Source organism: Podarcis gaigeae (genome assembly GCF_964106915.1).
Source record: "Podarcis gaigeae genome assembly, chromosome: 2".
In the NCBI taxonomy this organism is placed as follows: domain Eukaryota; kingdom Metazoa; phylum Chordata; class Lepidosauria; order Squamata; family Lacertidae; genus Podarcis; species Podarcis gaigeae.
The window spans coordinates 113,271,981-113,292,284 of record NC_139679.1 but is presented as its reverse complement, the minus strand read 5'-3'; the positions used below and the strand labels follow the sequence as shown (position 1 = coordinate 113,292,284).

Genomic DNA, 20,304 nt, shown 5'->3' with positions numbered 1-20,304 from the left:
ATAAATGTAATACAAAGCAAATGGTACACAGTTACACGTTGAAGCAAAAGTCAAAAGTGTTTTCTAGGATGCAGAAGCTACCTAGCAGCATGACTGACCCGATCTCTCATTCAGCATAAAGATGTGGTGGGAAACTCAAGGCCCTTCATTGAAGGGGGTGTGATGGGCTTTGTAGTGTAGCAACATCCCAAGGCCAGCAGGTTGCCCAACCCTGACATAAATGCAACCATGGAAGACCTTCCGAGCTGAGTGACCGTTTGCCCACCAAAAGTCCTAACCACAGAGCGCCTTATCAGGCTGCCGCCCCCAACCCCAGTTTAGTCCAGCTCCCCTTCTGCCAGAGTGAAGGAAAAATTGGGGAATTTCTTCAGTCACATTCGTAGATTCCACCTTCCCTCCATGGAGCCCAAAACAATATATGCTCCATGGTAGAACATCTGTGTTGCTTGTTAAAGGTAAAGGAACCCCTGACCATTAGGTCCAGTCACGACCCGACTCTGGGGTTGCGGCACTCATCTCGCTTTATTGACCGAGGGAGCCGGCGTACGGCGTACATGACTAAGCCGCTTCTGGCGAACCAGAGCAGCGCACGGAAACGCCGTTTACCTTCCCGCCAGAGCGGTACCTATTTATCTCCTTGCATTTTGATGTGCTTTCGAACTGCTAGGTTGGCAGGAGCAGGGACCGAGCAACGGGAGCTCACCCCGTCACAGGGATTTGAACCGCTGACCTTCTGATCAGCAAGTTCTAGGCTCTGTGGTTTAACCCACAGCACCACCCGCATCCCACATTGCATGTTAAAGACCCTCAATTCAATCCCCCGCTAGGAAGGACAGGGGAATATTCTGTGTCTGAAACCCTGGTGGTTGGCTGCCAATCAATGTAGGCATTACTGAGCTAGATGGACCAACTGTCTGACTTTGATATAAGGCAGCTTCCTATGTTCCTAAATGATCCCTGCGGGCGTACATTTCCCCATGAGAAAGCAGGCAGCTAAAATAGGCCCTGGCAGACTGAAAATGGGCCACTGCCGACGGATTAATCTTCCGATTATATTGCTTCTAGCGGAACCCTGCAAATAACATACGTTCCCACTTGTTTTCCATCAACACAAACCACAGCCCTTGCATGGGTTCTTCATTAACAATGAGTCAATCGATTCGCACAGGGCTTGTTTTCATTGCATGGCTTTTTCAGATGAGAAGTGCTCCCCCTTCCCTGCGCTCTGCCTTTGGTAGAACTAGACATGCTTTGCAGGATGAAGCTGCCAGGTTCAATTCGCACTCAGCACCGCCAGTCAAAAGCAGCAGCAGGTGACAACTGACAGCAAAGAGCTCTGGAGAGCTGCTGCCAGTAGGGCAGACAACACTGGGTTAGGTAGACCAACGAGCTGGCTCGGTATGTCCACATTTTATTTCGTAGAATCGTATAGAGTTGGAAGGGACCCTGAGGGTCATCCAGCCCAACCCCCAGCAATGCAGGACTCTTTTGTCCACTGTGGGGCTCAAACCCACGACCCCAAGATGAACAATCTCACACTCTACCCAACTGAGTTTCTCCAGTTTTACGCAGGTACCGCACTTTTCACTCCATAAGAAGCACTTTTTTCTTCCTAAAAAGGGGAAATGTTTGTGCGTCTTATGGAGCGAATGTGTGGTCGATTGCTGGCTCCCTTTTTGGCTTGCCTGCTTGCCCAGGCCTCCATGGTTGAATGTTCTGCAGACGGAGGCTGTTTGTTTTCCCCAGTGACATGTGACTGGCTGATTAGATTATCTATCTGGAAACTGTAGAAACGGCTCCCTTTCCTTTCCTAAGGAAGCTGCGGAACTGTGAGCCGAACCCCATAAAAACAGGATTTCTCCCCTTTCAAAAGAAGCTGCACAACTTTGAGCTGATTCCAAAAAAACCGGGATTTTCCCCCTTTCCTCCTCTAAAAACTAGGTGCGCCTTATGGTCAGGTGCATCTTATGGAGCAAAAAATACGGTAACTTTCCACAAATTTCAAATTGCCATCGAAGAGGCGGGGTTCTTTGTAGCTCCGAACGATCTCAATAAGTTCTGCTGATCCCCCGTTATCCAAACACCTCCCCACGTTAAGATGCTCCCTGCTGGACCACATCAATGGTCATTCTAGCATCCAGCATCCCACAGTGGCCAACCAGATGTCTCCTGCCTCTAGATAGCCCACAAGCAGTCAATAAGGCAATAGACATCGCTTGCTGTAGACTGAAAAGGCTACATATCCATGCAGGGCCTTCACATCTTTGTCTTGTCCATCATTTAGCTATGCTTTTGTGTGCATAAATACTTAAGAACACAAGTAGGGTGCTAACCCTTATGTTTCCCTCCCTTTATGGTTTTGATCTATGGGCTACTATTAAAACAAGGCTGCATTTTAAATTGTAATTTTAAATTGGGTCCCCCCCCCATTATGTTTTTATTGTAATTTTACTGGTAATAGCCGCCCTGAGCCCGGCTCTGGCTGGGGAGGGCAGGGTAAAATGAAAATTTATTATTATTATCTCACTTGTGGTTCCTAGCCAACTGGTATTTAGAGGCCTCTGTCCTAGAATCATAGAATCATAGAGTTGGAAGAGACCACAAGGGCCATCGAGTCCAACCCCCTGCCAAGCAGGAAACACCATCAGAGTACTCCTGACATATGGTTGTCAAGCCTCTGTTTAAAGACCTCCAAAGAAGGAGACTCCACCACACTCCTTGGCAGCAAATTCCACTGTCGAACAGCTCTTACTGTCAGGAAGTTCTTCCTAATGTTTAGGTGGAATCTTCTTTCTTGTAGTTTGGATCCATTGCTCCGTGTCCGCTTCTCTGGAGCAGCAGAAAACAACCTTTCTCCCTCCTCTATGTGACATCCTTTTATATATTTGAACATAGCTCAAAGTTAATATACAGCCATCATGACTAGCAGCCACTGATAGCTTTTTCCTCCACAAATCTGGCCTTGTTTGTCCTGAATATTCCACCATTCTGCTTCATTGGGCGACATCTGTTCTAGAATTATGGGGTGGAAGACTTTCCCCACTTTTTCTGTACCATGCATAATTTTATAACTCTCGATCCATGACTCCCCTGAATCAATTTTTTTGCAAACTAAAAAGACCTCCGGAACGAATTAAGTACTTAACCCAAGGTACCACTGTATTTCTTCTCTTCATTCTCTCCACCCTTTTTGAGATGTGACCAGAATTGCACATTGCGCTGTATACCGTACCCAAACCTTTGGGGGAGATTGCAAGTGTACCATTCAGAGATGAGACAGATTTGCCTCACAAATTAAGTTCTCTTTGACATTTGATGCCAAGTAATAAATATGCAATGTCAATATTTGATGCCCGGTAGTATCTGAAAGTTGTTACTTGAAAGCATTTCAAAGACGACATGCAGAAGTATTAGTATTTGAAAGCCGGCATGCAATAGCATTCATATTTGACTATATTTGCTAGCTAACATGCAAAGTTTTTTTATGATTTCACTAAATTTGACAGATGGCATGCAATGGCATTTAGTGTTTAAGCACATGTAAGTAATTGGCAATCAAACCATTTGTATTTAATCACCGACATGCAATAGTGTTTACCATAATCTGATAAGATGGAATGGAATGGTATGTAGTGTTTGATAATAGTCATGCAATAGTATTTACCTACCTACCAGTATTTTATAGCTGACATGCAATGGTATTTAGTTTATGGCTATTTTAAAGTTGCTGGCTTATGGCATTTTATATTTGACACCTTATAAAAAAATGAAACAATCAGAGAGACTGTCTAATGAAAGTCTAAAGCACCCATATTTTGTGGTCGATTTTCAAAATGTGTTGGGAATAGCTTGTTTCAGCTTTAGTGTCATTTTCTCTGACCACTTTTGGACTGTGATGTCACCTCAGTCTGTTATCGAAGAGAACTGACTGCCATAGGTCAGTGCTTTCTTCCGACATACGCTTTGCCATCCTGGGTCAAGGCATCTTCTTCTGTGTGAACACCTTCACTCTGGCCCAGAGACCCTTGCAGGCTGAGCCACTTCCCAGATGCGAGCCATTCATACAGTTTGTTTTCCTGCACCGATTCCCCGGCATCACACCCCAAGGCTTGGTTCGCCAACAAAATGTTGTCCACGCACTGGGCCAGAGGATAGCCTGAAATGAGAATAAGTGCAGGCTGAGATCACACGAGGAACAATGCGGAATTATAAAACTACAGTCACCCACAAGAGCAATGAACTAATCTGAATGACGGAAGGACCACAGAACTCTGACCTTACCTTCATACTCTCATAATTTACCCCCAATTCTCTCTCTAACAGTGAACTCGGGTGGTTGAGTGCCAGTCAGTTTGGATGGAAAACAGGTCTGCACAAAAATAAGGTTGTGGTTACTATATTTTCTTGGGGGAAACCTCAGTTCTCCTCCTGGAAACAGTGCTTCTCTATGGAAGAAGAGGTGATCTCAGCAGCTAGGATTGCTTTTTACAAGACGCTGTAACTCTGGTTACATCCAAAACGAGGCTAATGTTGGCACTCTCTACACAGAGCACAGAAACTTCACCAGGTACCAAAAAGAACAAAACTTCATAAAGAATTGGGAAAATTTATAATTTATTTAAGAAACCACTGTAAGCAGATGAAAACATTAGCAGGATTGCAATAGCACTCATAAGGTAGCAAAGACTATGGACAAAATGGAGAGACATAAAATATGGACTGTGAAATAATATGCAGTTGAAAAGGATAGCAATAGGACCCATGGAGGGGATGCTGGGAAGTCCAGAGATACAGAAAAATCTCTAAATATGGCTATGTAATTAGTAAGTAAAACCTCCGCGAATGTCCACCCCGCTGAGCGTCGATTTTGGCGCGCGGCAAACCCGGAAGTACCGGAATGGGTTACTTCCAGGTTCGCCGCTCACGCATGCGCAAAAGCGCTAAATCTCTAAATCGCACTTCATGCATGCGCAGAAGCGCAAACTGCTCAGCGCATGTATGCAGAGCGCCCTTTGTCGAGCATCCCTTTCGTTGCTCCAGAACGGATCCTGGACTCAAAACAAGGTACCCCTTTGTGGCGTTTGCCCTCTTAGGTGTGTGACATCTTACTGGATTCATAAGGAAAGGGTTAACTAATTGTAAAATGACTAACTAACGGGAACCCAAGGGGCAGAGTTAACTGTGTATAAGGTTTAAGCACAGAGTTTTTTGAGTTAGAGTTAAGGTGGTTGAGAAGACAGACTGGAGTTAGAAGAGACAGAGAAGATAAGTCTGTCGGTTGGGCTAGTCTAGTGTGAGAGACTGAGAGAATGTGTTAAGAGGAGTCAGTCAAACAGTTGAGATAATCAGTCAGAAGGTAATAATAATAATAATAATAATAATAATAATAATAATAATAATAATAATTATTATTATTTATACCCCGTTCATCTGGCTGAGTTTCCCCAGCCACTCTGGGCTGCTTCCAATCAAGTGTTAAAAACAATACAGAATTAAATATTAAAAACTTCCCTAAACAGGGCTGCCTTCAGATGTCTTTTAAAGAGAAGATAGCTGCTTATTTCCTTCACATCTGAAGGAAGGGTGTTCCACAGGGCGGGTGCCACTACCGAGAAGGCCCTCTGTCTGGTTCCCTGTAGGAAGCTATAGGCCGGTAAAGAAACTAAAGTTAAGATACTGACAGGAATATTATCTGAGAAACCATCAACTGGTTAATGTTTGTAAAATAAACTTGTTTATTTGGTTCACTTTCAACAACTGTCTGGACTCAGTGTGTACCCGAGAGTAACAGGTTGGTGGCAGCGGGGAAGCGAGCACAGTGATGGCACAGGGATCAATAGACCATTAAACGTCCGGGGACCCTGTGTGATCGCCACACCCTGAAATTCTATAGCTGTAAAATCAAATAATGGGATGCAGGTGGCGCTGTGGGTTAAACCACAGAGCCTAGGACTTGCTGATCAGAAGGTCGGTGGTTCGAATACCTGTGACGGGGTGAGCTCCCGTTGCTCGGTCCCAGCTCCTGCCAACATAGCAGTTCGAAAGCACATCAAGTAGATAAATAGGTACCACTCCGGCGGGAAGGTAAATGGCGTTTCCGTGTGCTGCTCTGGTTCGCCAGAAGCGGCTTAGTCATGCTGGCCACTAGTGTACGCCGACTCCCTCGGCCAATAAAGCGAGATGAGCGCCGCAACCCCAGAGTCGGTCACGACTGGACCTAATGGTCAGGGGTCCCTTTACCTTTACTTAAAATCAAATAAAAATTATTTAAAACAAACCACTAAAAACCCAAACCTGCCCTTTGTGATAAAAAGGAGTAGCTCACCTATATGTTGCCTCTGATGGTGAATGAGACTCCGATTGGCGCTGAACCTTTTCCCGCATTCCAAGCAGGCATAGGGCTTCTCGCCCGTGTGGACACGCTGGTGGGTCACGAGGTGGGTGCGGTTGGCAAAGCACCGCCCACACTCTGCGCACTTGTAGGGCTTCTCGCCCGTGTGGACGCGCTGGTGTTTGACGAAGGCCGAGCGGTCAGCGAAGGCTTTCCCGCAGTCCGGGCACCCGTGGGGCTTCTCGCCCGTGTGGCGCCGGTGGTGGCGGGTCAGGTGGGACGGGGAGCCGAAACATTTCCCGCAGTCAAGGCACCGGTAGGGTTTCTCCCCCGTGTGGGTCCTCTGGTGCCTGACGAACGTCGAGCGCTCCGAAAAGCACTTCCCGCACTCGGCGCACTTGCAGGGCTTCTCCCCCGTGTGGACGCGCTGGTGGCTCACCACGTGCGACTGGCGGGCGAACGACTTGCCGCACACCAAACACTTGTAGGGCTTCTCGCCCGTGTGTACCCTCCGGTGGCTCCCGAGGTGTTCCTGGCGGGCGAAGGTTTTCCCGCACTCGGTGCACTTGTAGGGCCGCTCCCCCGTGTGGACCCTCTGGTGTTTCGCGAAGACGGAGCGGTCGGCAAAGCATTTCCCGCACTCGGGACACTTGTAGGGTTTCTCTCCTGTGTGGACTCGCCGGTGCTTCAAGAGGTGGGACTGCTGGACAAAGCTCTTCCCGCACTCCAGGCACTTGTGGGATCTCTCCACGGCGTGGATCCGCTTGTGGCTCACCAGGGCCGATGGGTCGGCGAAGCACTTGGCGCACTCTAGGCATTTGTAGGGTTTCTCTCCCGTGTGGTAGCGCCGGTGGATGACGAGCTGGGACTGGCAGGCAAAATGCTTCCCGCACTCCAGGCACTTGTAAGGGGTGTCCCCCGCGTAGATGCCCTGGTGCCTGGCCAGGTGCGCCTTGCGGCCAAAGTATTTGTCGCAGACCAAGCACTTGTAGGGCTTCTCCCCGGTGTGGACAATCTGGTGGCTCATCAGGTGCGAGTGGCAGCCGAAACATTTGCCGCATTCCAAGCACTTGTAGGGCTTCTCCCCCGTGTGGATTCTCAGGTGGCGGGTGAGGTTCGGTTTCTGAGTGAAGCGTTTGCCGCACACGGTGCACAAGTGCTTTTTCCGAGGGTTATCTGCAGAGAGAGAGAGAGAAATCACCTGAGAAGGAGCCTCAGAAAGCATATGGACAGAGGTGAGATTGTTGTACAGCGGTGCCTCGCAAGACGAAATTAATTCGTTCTGCGAGTTGTTTCGTCTTGCGATTTTTTCGTCTTGTGGAGCGCAGATTCCCTGGGTATTAACGGCTTTAAGAAAAAGGAAACAAACTCGCAAGACGTTTTCGTCTTGCGAAGCAAGCCCATAGGGAAAATCGTCTTGCGAAGCAACTCAAAAAACGAAAAACCCTTTCGTCTTGCATGTTTTTCGTCTTGCAAGGCATTCGTCTTGCGAGGTACCACTGTACAGTGGTACCTCAGGTTAAGTACTTAATTCGTTCCAGAGGTCTGTTCTTAACCTGACACCGTTCTTAACCTGAAGCACCACTTTAGCTAATGGGGCCTCCTGCTGCCGCCGTGCCGCCGGAGCACAATTTCTGTTCTCATCCTGAAGCAAAGTTCTTAACCTGAAGCACTATTTCTGGGTTAGCAGAGTCTGTAACCTGAAGCGCATGTAACCTGAAGCGTATGTAACCTGAGGTACCACTGTATACACAAAGATGGAAAGATACAGCGCTACCTGCTATGCATTAATGGTTGATAAAATTATTGGACTTAGCTGAGATGGCCAAGGTAATGGGATTAACTTGAGAAAAATCTTTTTTTAAAAAATATTTTTTATTAGGAATTTCAACGTAACAATTCATCAAAGTCAGATCATCCTAATTTTTTCCTCCCCATTTTTCCCTCCCCAAGAAAGAAAAACCCACCCCCCACCCAAACTTCCCTCAGCTCCTCTCTCTGATTTTTCAGCACGTTATTCTCTGCATGTTATAAAATTGTAAAGATCCTTAATTTATCTATCTATATGTTACCAATAAAAAGTTTGTGAGTGTTTATTCAAAACCTGCCACAGAGTCCAATTCATTAATTAGAGAAAAATCACTACAGTGGTAGCTTGGTTTACAACCATAATCTGTTCCGGGGGTCCAGTTGTAAACCAAAACAGGTTGTAACCCAAGGCAGGCTTAGGGCCTCCCCCACAAAATTGGTTGTAATCCAAAGCGGTTGCAAACCAAGGTACCACTGTATTGACATTTATTAAGGACTGGAAACGTCTTTTGGTTTTTTTGCGTGAAAGAGAAAATGAACTTGTAACCTCTGGATTTGTTGAAGATAGAAAAAATATTGGCTCATAGAAAAGTTGGATGTTTCAAGAAGGCAAGAACTTTAAAAATGAATGGGGAAAGATTATAATTTATCTACAAAACCACTGTAAGCAGGTTAAAACATTAGCAGGATTTTAACCACACTTGCAAAGTAATGGAAAGTATGGATAATTCAGAAGGATATAAATTTGGATAAGTATTGATATGCAGTTGTAAATCTTATTATTAGGACTCGTGGAAGGGATGTGGAGAAGTCAGGAGATTCAGAGTAATCTTGATACAGTACAGTGGACGCTCGCATTGCGAACATGATCCGTGCGGGAAGCACATTTGCAACCCGCAGCGCCGCATCCGCACATGCGTGGGTTGCGATTCGGCGCTTCTGCGCATGCGTGGAAACCCAGAAGTAAGCCGTTCCGGTACTTCCGGGTTCGGCGCAGTATGCAACCCAAAATTGCGTAACCCGACGTGTCCATAACTTGAGGAATGACTGTATTTGGATTTTGAATGGTTTTTTGTTGTATGTTTATATTTTTTAAAAAATCAAATAAAAAAAAGAAAAAAGAAAAGTTGGATGTTAATGAGTGATTACTATACAGTGGTACCTCTGGTTATGTACTTAATTCGTTCTGGAGGTCCATTCTTAACCTGAAACTGTTCTTAACCTGAAGCACCACTTTAGCTAATTGGGCCTCCTGCTGCTGCCACGCCACCGGAGCACGATTTCTGTTCTCATCCTGAAGCAAAGTTCTTAACCCGAGGTAATATTTCTGGGTTAGCAGAGTCTGTAACCTGAAGCGTATGTAACCTGAAGCGTCTGTAACCCAAGGTACCACTGTATTTAGCTGTAGGACAGAAGTCTTTTTTACTTTGTTTATTTTCTTTCCCCCCCCCCCTCTCTCATTTCCTCCTTCCTTTTCCTTTTCCTTTTCCTTCTGAATGAGGAAATGAGGAAAAAGGCAGTTGTACCATTTCTCAGAGCGAGATTAGAGACATCACCAAATTCTAAGAGTACGCACAGCCAACACCAGGGCTGCCAACACCCTTTGCCGGGCTCAAACCAGTGCCTCACCTGAACAGGTGTCAAAGAGCTTCCTTCCATCTGGAGAATCGGGCACACAGGGCTCTTCTCCTTGTTCCAGGCGGCAGATGAGGCCAGGCTTAGGGACTGGGCATCCTTCTCAGGAAGAGAAAAGGAATGATGAGGACGGTTTTCCTGTGTTTTGGACGCTGAGAGTTGTTAAAGGAGTTCGCTATTGTCCTCAGAGAGCTGCCGTCCTGAGAGTGGTTTAATACTTCACTCCTCTTTCCCAGGGAACTCTGGGAATTGTAGCTCTGGGAGGGGAACAGGGGTCTCCTCACAACTCTCAGGGCCCTTAACGCACCCACATTTCCCAGAATTCTTAGGGGGAAGCCATGACAGGTGGCCATCCAACCTCTGCTTAAAAACCCTCAAGGAAGGAGATTCCAGTGGTGGGCGGAGCCAGGGGCAAAAGTGGGCGGAGCAAAGCATCTACATTTTATATGTAAAAAAATGTTATCAATACATTTTATATTTGTATTGGGAACTAATTGTACCCTTGCACGGTAGTCTCTCTCTCAAAAATATAATAATAATAATAATAATAATTATTATTATTATTATTATTATTATTATTATTATTATTATTATTTCTACCCCACTCACTCTGGGCGGCTTCCAACAGAATATTAAAATACAATAACCTATTAAACATTAAAAGCTTCCCTGAACAGGGCTGCCTTCAGATTAATGTAACAACTTGCAGTTTTATAAGAGTATATATTTACAGCAGATAAATAAATGAGCATGTTAAATGAGTTTGTGATATGCAGAAGGTATTAAAAAAAAATAATTTATGGTATGGAACCGCAGAAGGAGAGGGAAGGAAGTCAAATTTCAAAACGTTAAATTGATTGTAAAACTAATGAAATGTTTAAATTTGAAAAAAAATATAAATAAAAAATGTTTTTAAAAAGGAAGCAAGGGTCTCTATGAGAGTTCAAGGATTATTATTACAAATGTTAATAATAGATGCATTCTAGCCAAGAAAAGACACTCAAGAGTGCAACAAACTCTTTGTGATTTTATGTTGTGAACCGCCCTGAGACCTACAGGTATAGAATGGTATGCACCAGTAAATTTAATGAAATAAAAGTAAAAGCGCGGATATTATGCGGTGTGGCCTTAGAAGAGTTCAGAGGGCCGCACAGAGACAACTGGAGGGCCGCATTTGGCCCCTGAGCCTGACGTTCCCCACCCCTGACATAACTAAATCTGAAGGAAGGAAGCAACTTCCCTAATGCAGAAAGGAAAGACGGGGGAAGGAACTGGCATAAATCTTATATTTTGAAGCCACCTTTGCCAACCTGCCACCTTTGCCAATGCGGCCCCTCTAGTGTTTTGGATCCTAACTCTCATCAGCCCCGACCTATAGACACAGCCTTCGCACACCTACGCCAAGGAAGAAGAGAGTTCCTTACCCAAGGAGGCCACGTTCCCGTAATTCTCTATCATGACTTCCTTGTACAAAGCTCGTTGGTTGGGGTCCAGCAGATTCCACTGCTCCTTCGTGAAATACACGGCCACATCCTCAAACGTCACCAGGCTCTGCAAGAAGAAGAAGAAGAAGAAGAAGAAGAAGAAGAAGAAGAAGAAGAAGAAGAAGAAGAAGAAGAAGAAGAAGAAGAGTGTGGCAGAGGCAGAAGCAGAGATCAAGCAGGCTACTGAAGGTTTGTTAGAAGAAGAAGAGGAGTTTGGATTTGATATCCCGCTTTATCACTACCCAAAGGAGTCTCAAAGCGGCTAACATTCTCCTTTCCCTTCCTCCCCCACAACAAACACTCTGTGAGGTGAGTGGGGCTGAGAGACTTCAGAGAAGTGTGACTGGCCCAAGGTCACCCAGCAGCTGCATGTGGAGGAGCGGGGAAGCGAACCCCGTTCACCAGATTACAAGTCCACCGCTCTTAATCACTACACCACACACAAAGGATCGTTGCTCAGTCTCCTGCGCCTGGCAGAAATACTTTCTCGCTGGATCTGAAACAGAGGTGGGGATCCCTCCCCCCCCAAAAAAAATGCTTTTTGGGACTCCCATCACCGCCAGCCAACATTTCCAATGGTCAGGGCTGACGCAGCACCAACAAGTAGAGGGCCACGGATTCCCCAGCCCTGCTGTATAATAATGCCTAGGCAACACGATGACCATATATATACGTAATAGACCATCTTTATAGAATTCCTTCAAATCATAAAAAGTTCAGAATGAAATCTTTAGTCTCACAGTCTCTGAAAATCTTTAAATGAAGAGAGGTACTAAACTTTGTACGGCAGAAGACAAGCTGTGAAGCTTTGTGTACTCAACAATGATGTCCAACACTGAACAGTAATTCCGGATATTGACTACTGTTTCGTAGAATTCGTCATCAGCGTGGTGGGTGGATATAGAATGCTTCATAAACTGAAAATAAAATAAATTATACATACGATGACCTGCCTGCCATATCACTTTACAAAAATTATAAACTAGAATACAAACAGTAATGAAAAAGAGTACATACCCCTTTTTATTTCGAATGAATGTATATAAATGAAAATATATCCACCCACCACGCTGATTGTTGAATACTAATGGACGGCCTTGGGGCAGAAGCTGTGCAGGGTTCCAAGAGACTGCTGGCAGAGTAAGGTTTTCTTCCGGCTTGTGACTCATTCAACTCTTAACAAAAGTTCCTCATTTCCTTATTGGAAATTATATATTGCTTACTTCCCAGAAAGTGTCGTTTACTGTCAGTCCCTGGGATTCTGAGCTTAGTGCCTATTAATTTGCTTGCTTTTCAGCAAAGTGTACTAAAGCTGTCACTGGCACCTGCCTATTTTCTGAATATAAAAGGAAGTGTTACAAAGTCAAAGGACAAATAATTGGACTTTTACAACCCTACGCATGTTTACTCTTAAGTAGCTCCCACTGATTTCAACGAGACTTTATCGCATGTAAAATGCAAATGTGTGTTTGAAGTTTCTGTATTTCTTGGTATAGGACACAGAAGCTGAAGGTCTTGTTCTGTCACAGGCTAAGTCAGGGGTCAGCAAACTTTTTCAGCAGGGGGCCGGTCCACTGCCCCTCAGACCTTGTGGGGGGCCAGACTATATTTTTTTTTGGGGGGGGGGAGAAATAATTCCTATGCCCCACAAATAACCCAGAGATGCATTTTAAATAAAAGGACACATTCTCCTCATGTAAAAACACTGATTCCCGGACCATCCGCAGGCCAGATTTAGAAGGCGATTGGGCCGGATCTGGCCCCCAGGCCTTAGTTTGCCTACCCATGGGCTAAGTCAACATTTAAAGACTTTCCCCAAACTTTCATAACATCAATGGCATATATATATATATATACCTTCTTGAAGAAGGAATCTCCATTCTGCTAGATGAAAGGAACCATACACAGCACAGTGAAGCCAGATTTTTTTTTTAAAAAAATTGTTTATATTATGTTCTTTTATTTTACAAGCAACAGCAACAAAACTAACAAGACTTCCACTTCCATTCATAACGCGACAGACAGCGGTAAAAGTCAGCCAACTGGGAGAGTCGACAGAACTGGCCCTCCAGCTCTTAATCAAAATTCAGCAAATCACACATATTAAAGCATTAGCTGCTGACCGAGGCAGGAAGGGCTTGTGATATTTGGCAAGCCCCTTCCTTACAGCGATCACATCGTACTTAGGCTCCCACTTTGCAGATAATATCTTCCTGCTAAGCTGTCAAAACCTAGAGGACTCTGGCAAATCATTTTTATTGAAAGTAGAATTTGAAATCAATAAGTAATTAGGGTAACACAAGAATTGGCTCACCGGATCAAACTCAGATTTACGTTCCATGATTGGCGGCAGGGTTTCAGGCAGGGAGTCTTTCTCAGCCGTACTTGGAGATTTTGGGGGTTAAGCCTGCAACCTTCTACACATGCAAAGCCAATGTTCTAACACTGAGTCCCATAGTAAAAGGTAAAGGGACCCCTGACCGTTAGGTCCAGTCGTGACCGACTCTGGGGTTGCGGCGCTCATCTTGCTTTACTGGCCGAGGGAGCCGGCGTACAGCTTCCGGGTCATGTGGCCAGCATGACTAAGCTGCTTCTGGCGAAGCAGAACAGTGCACGGAAACGCCGTTTACCTTCCTGCCAGAGCGGTACCTATTTATCTACTTGCACTTTGATGTGCTTTCGAACTGCTAGGTTGGCAGGAGCAGGGACCAAGCAACGGGAGCTCCCATGGACGATTCCCTAAATACGCAATTTCAGGGACTTTGCCTCCCCGCTTCCTGCAGGAAAGAATGCTCTGCTCTTAACTGCTAGCTCTCTCTCTCTCTCTCTTTTAACTCATTAAATATATAACCTTCCCTTCTTCCCAAAGTTGCTTGGGAATGCAGAGGAGGTGCGCTGGGGTCTTGGCCATCAGCCAGGAAATCAAATGTCGCTGGCAGGCTTCACCTCCTGCCACCTGGCCAGAGCATCATACCAATTGGGAGACTGACGGACCAGTGGGCAGAACAGTTGCTCCAAGGCTTTGCTTTCCTCTTCCCTCCACATCCTTCATCCTTTTGTGCAATGCCTGCTTGATTGTGAGCCTGCAATGCAGGGATGGTCTTATCTTTTCATATAATTACAGTACAGTCGTACCTTGGTTTTCAAACAGCTTAGTTCTCGAACGTTTTGGCTCCCGAACGCCGCAAACCTAGAAATGAGTGTTCTGGTTTGCGAACTATTTTTGGAAGCTGAACGTCCGACAGGGCTTCCAATTGGCTGCAGGAGCTTCCTGCAGCCAATCAGAAGCCGCAGTTTGGTTTTCGAATGTCTTGGAAGTCGAACTGACTTCCAGAATGGATTCCGTTCAAGGTACGACGGCACATACATACTCTATAGGTGAAGGTAAAGGGACCCCTGACTGTTAGGTCCAGTCATGGCCGACTCTGGGGTTGCAGCGCTCATCTCGCTTTACTGGCCAAGGGAGCCGGCGTACAGCTTCCGGGTCATGTGACTAGCATGACTAAGCCGCTTCTGGCGAAACCAGAGCAGCGTAAGGAAACGCCATTTACCTTCCCGCTGGAGCAATACCTATTTATCTACTTGGCACTTTGATGTGCTTTCAAACTGCTAGGTTGGCAGGAGACGGACCGAGCAACGGGAGCTCACCCAGTCGTGGGGATTCGAACCGCCATTTACTCCTCTTAGCAATCATGGCTAGTTGTTGAATCTTCCATGAATTTTTCAAATCTTTTTTTTTTTTTTTAAAGAGATATAATCTAGTAGATATCAACTATCAAGTCTCAGCACCAACATCCAGAATTCTTGGGCAGCCGATAGTGTCCTGGGCCCCTTCTTTCCTTCTCCACTGCTGCCCCATGCTCCAAAACATGGTGCACCCAACTAGGCCTAGGGAAGCCATCATTTCGAATCCTGCCATTACTCCACCAGAGCACCACTTCTCAGCATGGTGGGAATTTTAAACGCTGCTCCCTGCAAAGAGAAAACCAGCACAACACAGGCAGAAGGCTAAGTCAGGACCTGTCTCAGTGCTAAACTAGTTTTCTGTTTGCAGGATGTTTTCCCTTGCAGGAGGCATTCAGAAGCTGCAAAGCACAATCACAGCTGCAGTCTAAGCTCCACCATGCCACCTCATTTTGCTGCACAAAACATACAACAGAGTCTCAAGAACTGGTCCCATGAGCGTGGTGTCACAAAGGTTGACCTGACTTCTTTAAGGTTGCAAACTGACTCAGGCTACAGTCCCAACAACTAAGGTAAGGTAAAGGGACCCCTGACCATTAGGTCCAGTCGTGGCCGACTCTGGGGTTGCGGCGCTCATCTTGCTTTATTGGCCAAGGGAGCCGGCGTACAGCTTCCGGGTCATGTGGCCAGCATAACTAAGCCGCTTCTGGCGAACCAGAGCAGCGCACGGAAACGCCGTTTACCTTCCTGCCGGAGCGGTACCTATTTATCTACTTGCACTTTGACGTGCTTTCGAACTGCTAGGTTGGCAGGAGCAGGGACCGAGCAACGGAAGCTCACCCCGTCGCGGGGATTCGAACCGCCGACCTTCTGATCGGCAAGTCCTAGGCTCTGTGGTTTAACCCACAGCGCCACCCGTGTCCCTCCCAACAACTAAAGAGGGCCTTAAATCAAAGTAAACCTTTTCCAGATTGCTCTGCAGGTATAACACACTTTCAAAGGGCCTTGGCACTGCACAGCAGAACTAGAGAACCTGTAGAACCTGTATTGTTGGACTACAACTCCCATCATCCCCAACAATTGGCTGTGCTGGCTCGAGAAGGCTGGGAGTTGCTGTCCAACACGTGCATTGCTACAGTAGAGAGGTCCCTGCCCCCAGAACCATACAATCTAAACCTGGACAGAAGAACAAGGAATGGGAGGCACACAGGTAACAAGAGATGCAGATAAGCAAGCAAAGTGACACACAATCCATTCTTTTTATAATTCTGTCAGCAAGGAGAAATGTTAGAGACAAGACGTTAGATTCGTGTCTCCTGCTTAGAAAAAAATGATCCATGCCTGTTTTGTTTTCACACCACTGCGGCAGAGATATTTACAATGTTGCAGAGATTTTTTCTTTTTTTTTACGATGTTGTCATCAGCAGGCAATGATACGAGACGCTGGACAAAGTGTGTTCTAACCCACAAAAGCTCATGGTTACGCCTTAAGTCTTTAAGGCGCCTACGAGAGTCTGTCTGAGTTACGATCGGAGGGTAGCGTTGGGGAACTTGCACACACACATCGTGAGGGGACATGCCTCCAAGCATGGCTTTTATAGCACTGCAGCGCCAGCAGGGACCACATCAGTCACACTCACAGACACACACAAAATATGATGCCGCAAACAGCCAAGGACACAACAACTCTCTCTCTCTCTCTCTGTTTGTGCGTGTATTTCAGAGGTGGATCTGAGACTTCAGCATGCAAAATCCCGAGGATCCGAGTCTCATCAAAGCGCTGGATCCGTGGCTTAAAAGATAAATAAGTGAAACCATGCAATGACAGCAGATTGACATATATAAACAGACCCACGCATGTGTATCAGCTGCTTGTTTTTCTAGTTTTCCTGCTGCTTTTTCCAAACTAAGGCAGAAGCACTTTCAGGATCTACAAGGACCTGAGGTTTATCTTTTCCCCGCCATTTTAAGAGGTTATATTTGGTCTCTTCCCACCCACCCCTTGCTTTTCTGCCCTTCCTTCTCCCCACACCCAGGCACCCCCCCCCTACAAGGGGGTGCAAAGCTCAGCCCCTTCCTTTTCCCCCTCTGGGTCTATGAAAAAGGGTGGGGAGGGAACTCAAGCAGACAAAGGAGACACCCCCCTCCCATTCCCCCAAGTTGCAATACACATAACCCCCCCAAAAAAGCCCCTCGCCCCCCCCCCCGCTCTCAGTTAATGCACTCCCCCCCCCCACCTTTTACCTGCATTTGCAAAAGGTGGGTTTCTCCTCCGGACAGTTTCCGGCTCTTGCAACTCAACTCACTGACGCCCCCCCCCCCCTTCTGTCCTGGGGATGCTGCGCTCACGCGCTTCCCCACGCCCTTTTTCCAGCTCAGCCAATCCCTCGGCTTCTTCGCACCCATCCGGGCCAATCCACTGTCGGGATATTCAAGACTCAGTACCGTGGAGGCGGGGCTAAGAACCCAGTGGCTTCTGGGAATCGTAGTCCTTGTTCTTCCTCCCCCCCCCCCCAAGCTGGTCCTCAGCGCCTCCCTTTACCCTGCGCTTGAGAGACTTGGGTTGTTGCTTTCTAGTTTTTAACCCGTTTTTCGGCCCGCAAAGCACTCTGTAGGGTTGGAAACGAAAAGAATAGAATGATAAAATATAAAATAAATAGTAAAGGGGACCCCTGACCATTAGGTCCAGTCGTGGCCGACTCTGGGGTTGTGGCGCTCATCTCGCTTTCTTGGCCGAGGGAGCCGGCGTACAGCTTCCGGGTCATGGGGCCAGCATGACTAAGCCGCTTCTGGCGAACCAGAGCAGCGCACGGAAACGCCGTTTACCTTCCCGCCGGAGTGGTACCTATTTATCTACTTGCACTTAAGGGTGCTTTCAAACTATTAGGTTGGCAGGAACAGGGACAGAGCAACAGGAGTTCACCCCATCACAGGGATTCGAACTGCTGACCTTCTGATCAGCAAGTCCTAGGCTCTGTGGTTTAACCCACAGCGCCACCCGCATCCCAAAATATAGAATAGAATAGAATAAAATAAAATCTAAAATAAAATGATGCTGCTGCAAAGGTAATGAAGATGACCTTAACATTTTAAAACTGCAGCAGACGAAAACAAAATCCAAAACAGGAACAGCCTGTGCATTTGTGTTCTGGTGCAAAATCACTACCTTTTTTGGAGGGGGGGGGTGGAATTCAGCCCTTAGGTTTTATTTAGATAGAATGAAGTGTTCCCTCCACACACAAGAATATGCTGGTGCCCTTTTTTTCTCAGGCTGCTTCCAGATTTATTTATTTATTTAAAAAAGATGTTTTTAATAAGGATTTCTATTTTTAAAACAAGCTACAGCAACAAAACAGAAAAGATTTAACAATGGAAACAAATCCATGAAATGCCCATTTTGCTGCTGGTGCTCAATACAAAATAAAACGCATACAAGAAAAAGCAGGCAATCCCACCGCCCCCAGAAAGCAAACAAGTTCCCCCCAACAACTTTTTATTTACCTTCTGTTTATAAGTACATTTTTAAAATGTACAAGGGTTAGGAGCTTGAGCAGCAACCAAGAGAGGTACTCTAACCACTACACCCCATGACCACCAGGTAAGTTGTCTCTGTGTGCATGGCTGCACCTCCTCCAGTAACACAGGCAATCTTCAAGGGAACACATAGCAGGCAACAGCTGTGACATTCAGCACAACTTCCAAGCTGAAAATGTCCAAGTCCATGTGGGGGGTGGGAACCCCTTCTCCATGGACATGCTGTTCACCATCTGCAGCAGAGAGCTAGAGCGGCCCCACTGCCTCCAAATCATTCGATTAGCTTCTGTCGAGCTGTACGAAAATAACTGTGCCACCTTTTCCCTCCCAGTCCAACTACAGGGATTCCACCAAGCGGAGGGGGGAAATTGGCCGATGGACAGAGGCAGTCATCTGTCAGCTGAGTGCTGTGCAGCAGATGAAAAACACAAATTCATTGGTGTTTGCTGAGTGGGTGGCAAGTCTGCAGTCTGAAGGTGGCTGATATTCAAGACCAGAGGCCATCTTATCTTTAGGAATGAACCTAGTGGATGTTGTGTGGGCCCGGGGGGAGTCGGTGGAACTACAGTGGTACCTCAGGTTAAGTACTTAATTCATTCCAGAGGTCTGTACTTAACCTGAAACTGTTCTTAACCTGAGGTACCACTTTAGCTAATGGGGCCTCCTGCTGCTTCCACGCCACCAGAGCACGATTTCTGTTCTCATCCTGAAGCAAAGTTCTTAACCTGAAGCACTATTTCTAGGTTAGCAGAGTGTGTAACCTGAAGCGTATGTAACCTGAAGCGTATGTAACCCGAGGTACCACTGTATATGCTGTAAGCTGCCCAGAGTGGCTGGGGAAACCGTGTCAGATGGGTGGGGTATAAATAATAAAATTATTATAATATATGTGTTTGCATTCCTGCATTATGAAGTCATACGATTTTGTTTCCAAATCTTGTCACCACTGAATTACAAGCTTTCCCATCACCCCCCTTTTCAGTGATAATATAGGGTGTAAAGGTAAAGGACCCCTGACAGTTAAGTCCAGTTGTGAACGACTCTGGGGTTGCAGCGCTCATCTCGCTTTACTGGACGAGGGAGCCAACGTTTGTTCGCAGAGTTTTTCCGGGTCATGTGGTCAGCATGACTAAGCCGCTTCTGGCAAACCAGAGCAGCACACGGAAACGCTGTTTACCTTCCCGCCGGAGTGGTACCTATTAATCTACTTGCACTTTGACGTGCTTTCGAACTCCTAGGTTGGCAGGAGCTGGGACAGAGCAACAGGAGCTCACCCCATCGCAGGGATTCGAACCACCGATCTTCTGATTGGCAAGCCCTCGGCTCTGTGGTTTAGACCACAACACCACCCATGTCCCCAATATAGGGTTTAGAGCACACCAATGAATAAATATGCAATTCTGAGTATTGTTTGCATCTCTCAGCTACACGTCCTTTGACGTCCGTTCTCTATGGCAGAGGTTCTCAAACTGTGTGGCAAGAAAGGATGGCAAGTGTGGCAGGAAGATTCAAGGACAACCAAAATAACATTTAAACATTTCAGTGTAGGTATGGGTATACAACCAGAAACAGAAACCACGACTCTCTTCAAGAACATTGGCTGTTCTTCCACGACATATTGTTGTGAACAGGAGTTCTCAACTCTGACAAATATGAAAGATCAGAAAAAAAGGAAGGCGATAAGAGTTTGTCTCAAATCAGACCTACTACAAATGAGATTAACTGGAAAAAGCAAGCTCACACCTCTCACTGAGTTTGCATACCTACTTAAGGTGCATATGTAAGAGGCTCATTCATAATTAAATTTTGGGAATGATTCATGTTCTT

At 46.3% G+C, this 20,304-nt stretch overlaps 2 protein-coding genes across 4 annotated transcripts in view; both read right to left on the bottom strand.

The window, feature by feature from the left end:
• LOC310837988 (E3 ubiquitin-protein ligase TRIM11-like) overlaps nt 1-20,304 on the bottom strand; it is a 1,016,249-nt gene that overhangs the window by 881,878 nt on the left and 114,067 nt on the right. The gene's annotated exons all lie outside the window — the stretch shown is intronic.
• LOC310837397 (uncharacterized protein) overlaps nt 3,121-20,304 on the bottom strand; it is a 48,908-nt gene continuing 31,724 nt past the window's right edge. The window contains exons 1-5 of one of the 3 annotated variants that reach the window (XM_083723947.1): nt 17,188-17,296; nt 11,200-11,326; nt 9,770-9,874; nt 6,326-7,507; nt 3,121-4,156 (exon numbers count right to left, since the gene is read on the bottom strand). In XM_083723947.1, the coding sequence (XP_083580073.1) occupies nt 3,939-4,156; nt 6,326-7,507; nt 9,770-9,874; nt 11,200-11,326; nt 17,188-17,193 (1,638 nt within the window). In that variant the 5' untranslated portion in view covers nt 17,194-17,296 and the 3' untranslated portion in view covers nt 3,121-3,938. Of the gene's footprint in view, nt 4,157-6,325; nt 7,508-9,769; nt 9,875-11,199; nt 11,327-17,187; nt 17,297-20,304 lie in introns of those variants that run through there. The other 2 variants (XM_083723946.1, XM_083723951.1) reach the window with 2 other exon arrangements.